The following is an 8,753-nucleotide window of genomic DNA, read 5'->3' on the forward strand; positions in this document are numbered from 1 at the left end:
AAGGACTACACTTTCAGGGGTCATTTCTGTAGTTGGTCACTAGAGGAGAGTGGTCGGACCTGTAATCCTGTCCGTGTTGCTTGTGGAGTGTAACAAAATCTCTTATCATTGAAGTAATCCACTGTAAAAAAAAAAAAATATATATATATATAATTCAGTTAAAATGCATTTTAAATTAAGTCATACTTGCAACTTTTATTTCCATGAAGTTCAGAGGAAGAAGTGAAGCTGCTGTTTGTGATTTCTGTCTAAATGCTACATTTGGAATTAATCTAGCACATCTGTGTAGCAAGGAGAACCTGATACCTAATTGTCAGGTGGATGTGGCACCTCAGGTTTTTCTCTATAGCAATTTGAATTACGAATAAAATCAAGTGAATTCAGCTGTAACTAGGTAAACTTGTCACTTGGCAACTAATAAGGACCATGTGAGTCACTGCTGTGGGTATTCTCATCTCGTATATATTTTTTTATTTTATTAGTGAAGTTTGGTTTCAGAAATGTTTCCAACTAAATGCCTTTTATTTGTAGGAGCCAAGATCAAATTGGTCACCGCTGTCTCAGAGGGGTTTTCAGGTAGGCTTGATGTAAAGTTTGGTTACTTGGAGAGATGAGCAATAATGAAGATGATGATTAGAACAGAAGTCCAATAAAATAAGTATCTAATGTGACCATGTGGCTCTGTTATTGTCCACTGTCTAGATCAGCATGATGCTAAGTCAGCAAGGCTGCTCTTGAGCATAAAGCAAAGATGAAGAAAACATTATTTCAATAATGTCTACAGGGAGTGAGAATCCTGAATTTAAGGGATATTTCTGCATCTTGAATTCTACAATTTTAAAGTCTGATCTCTGTCTTGACTAGGGTATATAGTGACTCAGAGACAGACAGACAGGGCTTACTTTGTCTTGTTTTAAAACCTTTGAGTTAAGGAAGAAAATGGCATTTTACTATTAGGGATTTCCAGCTAGTTCTGACCATTTCTGTAGGAAAACCCAACTGGGATAAAAGGTAAGCATAAAACATGAAGATCTTGATTAATAAGACTAGAAAGAAAAAGGAATGTTTTGGTTAAAGGAGATGGTGTGAACTTCCCTTAGTCTAAAGTTGTCTTCAGGACTGCAGAGAAACGACTGCAGTAACAAACTGGCTGGTTTTGGGGGTGCTGGGAGCGCAGGGCACAGGAGAGCGGTCGGCAGGGGAACATTCAGTCAGTGGATCCCCCCCCCCCCCCCCCCCCCGAAGGCAACTTTATTCTGGATCTCTGATCTGTCTCTTTTCTCTAGTTCTCAGGCAGGCGCAACTGGAATGCGGCAAAAGACTTGCAGAGATACAGGCATCATTACCCGGTATGGACTAAATGATGATGCACATACTCTTGTGGCTCTTGCTTATCGTGTGCTAAGTTTAGGAGCACTTTATAAATTTGAGGGCACCCTTTTGTCTTTACGTTGACAGGCTCAGAACCTTTAAAGGATGTATTTGTGAGGGGGAAGGGATGATGTGCATGTGGGTGCATCAGAAACAAGCTGTTACTTACCAAAACACATTTCAAAGATTTAGCTTGAAATGTTTAGGAAACGTGAGGGAAAGCAAGAGAAGTGTTGAAGTGAATACTGCTTTTTAAAAGATTTCTGCTTGTTGATTTCTTGTTCTCATCTCCAGGATTTGATAGAATCAGAAAGTGAGGAGGAAGAAGAGATGTGGAACTTGAGCTTTTATAAAAATGAGATTCGTTTTTTGCCCCAGGGTGAGTACCTTGTGTGGTGACTGTTTGATGCAACTCTGCTGCAGCTGGTTGAATTGGTGAAAGAGTAGCTTGATCCATTGTGGGACAATTACTAAAACAAAACCCACCACCAAAATAAAAAAAACCCACACCAAGAATTTCCATTTTAAAATGTCCTTGTTCCTGTTGTATGTTCCTTAATTTTCTGCTTGGTGGTAGAAAACTAAAATTTTTTTCTGGCTTACCAGAATGGGTGACTGGTTAGAGAAGCTAATGCCTGTATGCGAACACCTGGCTCTGGGTAATGAGCCAGCTTGGGTGACTGGCTAACTTTAATTTTCATTTGGTGTCATTTCTTCTTGCCTGACTTTTCTTTTCAGGTTTGCTTATTGAAGATCTGCTTGAATCTTGGTGGGACAACTACGAAGTTCTGGAAGAAAACCATTCTTACATACAGTGGTAACCTGCCTGCATGAATATAGTGCCTCTCTTTAGTTGTGCCTCTTAAGAGTCAGTTGTGTCTGTGCTCCTGAATTCAACTTCCCAAAAGGCCCAGAATTACTCTTGAGTGAAACCTGTGTCCACTTTATTTTATTGAGTTACATTCTTCTGGAAAGAAGTGCAGCTGTGGCAATAGATCTCAGTCATGCTTGGTCTTACAGCATACTGCAGAACAGAGTCTTAGGGCAATGAGAGAGATCCAGATAAGCAAAGTATGTTGTTATCATTGGCGTAGACAATGCTTTTATGGGAGGGATTTATTTGTCATATAGTAAACTACTTCTATGTCCATAAGGATGTGAGGTCTCCAAGAGATGCCTGTGATATCACAATTTTTGGAATCTTTTTTAGTTTTAGCAAAATGGGTACCCTGGGTTGGATGTCATCTTTGCTCATCTGGGCTGAAAATTTCTTTCCCTTCAGGCTATTCCCTTTACGTGAACATGGGATGAACTGGCGTGCCAAGCCACTCACGTGTCAAGAAATCCAGGTATTGAAAGCTTTTGTCTTTTTGGGGAGGTTTGTTTTTGTTTGGGTTTTTTTTTGAGATCTGAAGGATGTTAGGATTTTCTCTAAGTGCCTTACATGTGAAGTCTAGTTTGTTTGGGGTTTTTTTTTTTTACATGCTTGCTTGGGGCCCTAGTGTGAACGGTGCTCACTCAAGCATTATTAAACATTTGTCTGTCTTGTGTCTGGCAGTAGTTACACCAGCAAATGAAATGCTTAGTGATATAATCAAGCCTTGTTTATAATTCAGGTGCCAGTTAAACTGGTGCAGGTAATTAGGGAGTTGCACCTTGTATTCATTGGTCTATCTTGTTTTCAGGCCTTTAAGAGGTCCAAGGAAGTTATGCAAAGGTTTGCACGTGCTTATCAGCTCATGCTGAGATTTTATGGAATCAGTCTGATCAATGAGAAAACTGGAGGACTTAAGAGAGCAGAGAATTGGGCTGAACGATTTCAAAACTTGAACCGGTGAGTCTCTGTTTATACTGCTGGCCATTTACTACAGCCAGGCACTTCTTTGAGAAGGAAAAAAACGTCAAAGTCAAGAAAATCCTCAGCCCTTGAGGAATGGAGGCTTTTGTTGATAAAACGGTTAGCTAGCTAAAGTATTTTTAACTTGGCTCAGCCTCTGACCGTAGGTCATCACGCTCTGTCACTTATTAAAGTGACAAGTGTAACAAGTAAACCAGCTGAGATTGGTTTTCTTTTGTACCCGGTGCAGCTGTTAACAGCAGGCATTCATGTTGGTCTCCTGAAGTATGAAATAGAGACTTGGAGATATTAATATTGCTCTAGCAGAGCTTGTGTTTAAAACCATGTCTTAAGCAGGAATCACTGAAACACTTTCACAGGTAGACAAATTGCCTTTATAGTATTCTGTTGAACTCAACATAGGAGTGTTTCCATATGCTCCCCTGATTGTTTATAAAGCTGCCTTAACGTGTGCGAAGTGCTTTGAATCCTCGGTTGAAAAGTGCTCTGCAAATTGGTGGTAATGTTTTTATATTATTGCAGGTCTTATCATAGCGATAGTAATGACCCTTCGTATTCTAGTACCGCTAATGGTATTAGCAAGGGCTCTGAAAGGACTGGGCATACTCGCAAAAGAAAAACCAACTTGAAGATTGTCAAGTATAATTAAAAAAAAAAAAATTAAAAAAAAAGCTGTGTCTAGCTTAAGTCCCTAAGTCATGAATTTCTGGCAGCCCCCTTACGTGCCTGTATTATTATACTTTTCTACAGGCTTCCCTGCAGGGTCACTGTCAGGGACAGGATACTGGCCTGCATGGACTTGTGTGTCTGACCCAGTATGGTGGCTGTTATCTACTGGTGGGTGATGCAGAAAGCCAGAACCTTTCCAAGCAGTTGAGATGATTGATTAATCCAGGCGGTCCAAGAAGGGCTAGGAAGGTGCTGCTAAAGGCAGATGGCAGCGGTAGGTTCTTGAAAAGTAAGCCTGCCTGCATTGTCACATAGTCTTTAATAGATCACAGCCAATAATGCACAAAACATTTTGCAGGTGCTGTGGGGGTTCGTTGTAACTCCAAGCTTGTAAGACGCACCGAACAACTTTGCTTATCTGTTTTTTTCAGGTTTAGCCACAACAATTTGCGGATTACGCGCATCCTGAAGTGCCTGGGGGAGATGGGATATGAACACTATCAAGTGCACTTGGTAAAGTTTTTCCTAACAGAAACTCTTGTTAAGGAGACGTTACCAAATGTCAAGAGAAGTGCCTTGGATTACTTCCTGTTCACCATCAGAAGCAAAGAGAAGAGAAGAGAACTAGTCCACTATGCTTGGCAACACTTCAGACCTCGAGGCAGCTTTGTATGGGGACCGCACGACAAACTCTTGAGGTACAGACCGTGCTCTACCAAGTCACAGCTGCACCAAAAGACTGAAGATGAACAGGAAACTCCTGGTAAAAAGTGTGATGATTCTGTGGAAGAGGATGAGAAACAGTCTCTAGAGATAGAACAGAAAGCTGGAGATGCTGCAGACTTGCAGCCTAAAGTGAGTGATGAAGATGTAAAAGAGAAGTTAAGTGAATGCATTTCGAAGGGAGGGGATGGTGAAGAGGAGAAAGACGCTTCATTTACCCAGCAGGAGGAGAAGGATTTAAACAGTGAGACTGAAGAAGTGCAGGGTACGGCAGAGAATGATTGCACAAAGGAAAGCAAGAAGAGAAAACTGGATGCAAATATGGCAGACGCTAAAAAGAGTGAACCGTTGAAAAGCCCCACTGATATTGAAAATATTTCCCGTAATCTGGGAGAATGTGCGATTGATGCAGAAATCCCCGCCTCAGTTCCACTCTCAGAAGCAGAAGAGGACCAGGAAACACTGAAAGAAAACAATGCAAGCACCAAAGACTCAACAGTGCCAGAGACCACTGATGCAGCTGTAAAACGGAGGAAAGTTGATAAAAGAGCATCAAGAAGCAAAACATGCAACCTGGCCATAAACCTGAACATGGGGCACTCTGCCTCTAGTGCCAAGTTAAATCCATCTGTTGCAAACACTGAGGCTGAAAAAGAAAATGTCAGTGAGAAAAGTGCAACTGTGGAAACGACAAGTGAGAAGGGTGGTGGTGATGCAAATGGTGGGGCCCTGAGACCCCCGATTGGTTCCAGGCTCCCCAAAACTGGCTGGACTTCTCCAATAAGTGATGGCTTGGAGTTGAGTGGAGATCAAGTGACAGTAAGGAATGATCAGCACCACTGCACCAGCACACTCCTGGGAGGCAAAAGTGAGGTAGATGGGGTAGAACAGCATAAAAAGGCAGAAAATGCAAGTGAAAAAGGGCAAGCAGAAGTCACAGGCAAGAAACAAGTTCCAGAGAGTCTTGAGCAGAGCACGGCATCCACTTGTCCTGAAGAAGACAGTGCTGAGGTTGCAACGCAAGAACCTGAAAGCTCTGAGCGTGCAGCAGAACCTTGATGAAGAGCACGTAGCAGCAGAGTGAGACCAGCATAGCAAGCATTTGAGCAAGCGGAGATGAGGCTGCCCTAACTGCTAGGAGCCAGCTTTAGTGATTTGGATAGCAGAAGTACACGGAAGAATAAACTTCCTTTGGACTGAGCCAGGGTAGCCCCTGTCTGACTTTCACCCTTCCAGACTTTTTTAATCATCTGTAGTAACTTCACTGAGATCCAGCCCTTGGTTACCCTAAAGAGGAAAACTAATTTAGTCATCTTCATGGACAGGCTGTGTCCTGTTCCTGTTTTTTATCTGATGTTCGGGATTATCTTGGAGTTAACAGGGGTTTTTGCACTTTGCTTTGGTTCTGGTATGTCCCTTCTTAAAGAGAAGAGGAAAACTAACCTGTTTCCTTGTTTGAACTAGTCAAGTATTTATTAAATACATGATTTTTAATGTAAGACAGCATGACCCAATTTGCCAGGCCTTTCTATTACCATGTAACTTCTACTTGTTGTTTTGAAAGGCTGTACCTTCCCAGGAGATTTATTGCTGACAAAGATGCTGTGTGTCTGGTTCCTAGGGCATAAATCATTATTTTTGTGGCATTTGCCTGAAAGAGATGAGTATATGCATTTCAAATCATGTAAGAGTGTAGTTCCCTCTCCTCCTATAAAGAAAGTAGGTTTGACTTGAGGCTGGGATAAAATGCAGTGTCAAAACGCATCTCTGACCAGTATTAACCTTTGTGTACAGATACTGTTCTCTAGGGTGCAAAGTGCTGATTAATTTGCTCCATTTATGCCCCGCAGAAGTTGCTTTGGAGTGCTTGTTAGAATTGAGAATATGAATTGTCTACCGGTTTCTAAGAGAAAAACGATCAGACTTTGCGTAAAGCTGTCTAGAGCTCTTCTTCCCCAGGTTTCTCCACCACTTCCAGACCCTTGATAGTCTTCCACAGATACTTACGTCCGCTACTGGTTCAAAGGCCTTCCTTCCTCAATTGCCAAAATAGAACAAATGTTTGTCATTGCATCTTTTCAGGCTCTGCCGTTAATTTGCAGTTGCCTGTGGGGCTGTCTTCTCTGCAGGCCCATTGCATGAAGTTAGACGTGTCAGATTTAACCCACTTCCTAGTTAGGGCAGGATTGTTTTACCATTAATGATCAGCATGTCAGACAGTGAGGGCATGTTAGAGTGCAACATGTCTGGAAACCGCTGGGCTTTGTAGGGCAGTTAATTGAAACTTTAATTGGAGGGGGTACGCTTGTCTGGTTCATTTATTTACAGCCCTCAAGAATTTACTTTCAGACCTTGCCAGCTCTTTGCCTGCCTTAATGTTGCTGACCTCCCTGTTAGCTATTTTTGCCTGACTTACACAGTTTTCAAGCAAGTCTGAAGGAGCATTAAACAATTTAGCACTTTCGCTCCTAGAGCTTTCCAACAGAGGACCTGTTTCATGAAGCGGAGGAAACGGTTTCCAACAGCCAGAAGGTCTGGACTTGCTGTTTGCTCAGATTGTTTGTTTTAGTTTTGGGGTTTTTAGGTGCTGTTTGTTTTGTGTAGGAAATGACTGGAGGCTTGCCCGCCTTGCCAGAGAGCAGATGCAGTAGCCTGTGCAATGTTAATGTTTTTCCTCTCTCTGCTACAGTTCTTAAGAAGCTTCATCTTTCAAGGAATTTGATCAGTGACTTGCCTTCCCAGATCGGAGGTCCTGATCCAGCATGCCACATACATGTGTGTGGGAATAAAAGTCTGCAAGCTTAACATCTAATGTTCACGGTCACACATGTGCTGGAAAAAGGCTCTAATGTTTTTAAAATACTTCTCTTTTTTTTTTTCCCCTTATGAACAGAGTTAAATAGCCAATAAGAATACACTTAACTACCGATATAAATACTTGAAGATGTTGAGTGAAAATTCTTTCATAAAAGATTCATAAGACATTGTTCATCATGGCTTTTGTACAGATTTATAGTAATTTTCTTATTTAATGAGCTCAGCTGGGGCATAGATCATATATTGTTATGGTGATGTGTGGTTTGTTTTTGTGTTTAATGGGATTTCACTGTGAGCCCTAGACTGGAGTGCTCAAACCAAACCGTTCCTTGTCATCAGGTTTAGAGTTTTGGCTGTAGGTGTTTGCAGTGAGTTCACAGGGTGTTTTCCAGCACTCAGAGCTGTATCACAGTGTCTGTTAAATTAATGTCACCTATTAAAGCATGACTTTAATGGATACCAGTTTCCACTTATGTTTTTTTCCATCTTTGAGGGCAGGACATGACCATGTGTCTGCCCCACCACCACCGCACCCTGTAGCCAGCTGCTGTTGCTTGGGCACCCCCAACGAGTGGGTGCACGGGGCTGTCCGGCGTCCCCACGCAGAGGTCTGGTGGGCTCACCATGAGATAAACCTGCGGCTTGTTCCATGTGGAGATGACGCTCAGTCTTCCTCCGCCGCTGTAAAACGTGGCCAGTGAAAGTTTGTGGGGAAAAGACACCCACACACACACACACGCTTCTTGTTTAATGATGTGTTTTGAAATGTTTCAGTATGCCCTGTCTTGGGAGGAGGGCAGCACGGAGCCAGGTGTGTGTTGTGATGCCCTGAGGAGCGAACAGGGACTTTGCTTTTGAGCAGCTCTTGGGGCTAGCAGGCAGGAGGGCAGCTGCCCGGCCTGCGTATGGGGGCTTTAGTCTAGTGGGCCTTTTCCTTCAAGACACGAGCACAGGGGGGTCTGTGGTAATGATTTCTGTAAGTCGCTGTGTCCCTTCAGCTGTGCTCCCTCTGCCTGGGGACGTGGGAGGAGAGGAGGACCGGTCCTCCTCTTGTTCTGCGTGGTGGGCTTGAAGGTGAATACTCCCAGGGCTCTTCCCTTGCTAGTCATAAGCAGGCTCCGCTTGCAGCAGCCCTCCCGTCCTTGGCTCGCTATGAGCAACGTGTGGCCGAGGAATTTGGATCTGCTTTGCCTTCTCTCTCGCCATCAGTTGGCCTCAGTGCGAAGTACAAGCTCTGTGCGAAGCAGTTCGTGCGACTGCGCTGCTCTCCCTCTGTGGGGTTTGCGGTGTCTAATAAAGCGTTCCATTTACTTTG

General features: G+C 43.1%; 1 protein-coding gene across 1 annotated transcript in view; it reads left to right on the forward strand.

Annotated features, from left to right (window-relative positions):
• The window catches only part of OGFR (opioid growth factor receptor), a 9,431-nt gene extending 1,538 nt beyond the window's left edge, over positions 1-7,893 (forward strand). The window contains exons 2-8 of the mRNA XM_009326887.1: positions 532-576; positions 1,287-1,349; positions 1,666-1,750; positions 2,110-2,188; positions 2,654-2,720; positions 3,057-3,205; positions 4,330-7,893. Coding sequence (XP_009325162.1) covers positions 532-576; positions 1,287-1,349; positions 1,666-1,750; positions 2,110-2,188; positions 2,654-2,720; positions 3,057-3,205; positions 4,330-5,680 — 1,839 coding nt within the window. The 3' untranslated portion in view covers positions 5,681-7,893. The remainder of the gene's footprint in view (positions 1-531; positions 577-1,286; positions 1,350-1,665; positions 1,751-2,109; positions 2,189-2,653; positions 2,721-3,056; positions 3,206-4,329) is intronic.
• The last annotated feature ends 860 nt before the right edge of the window (positions 7,894-8,753 follow it).

This window comes from Pygoscelis adeliae, unplaced genomic scaffold (genome assembly GCF_000699105.1).
Source record: "Pygoscelis adeliae isolate BGI_AS28 unplaced genomic scaffold, ASM69910v1 Scaffold286, whole genome shotgun sequence".
Taxonomy (NCBI): Eukaryota; Metazoa; Chordata; class Aves; order Sphenisciformes; family Spheniscidae; genus Pygoscelis; species Pygoscelis adeliae.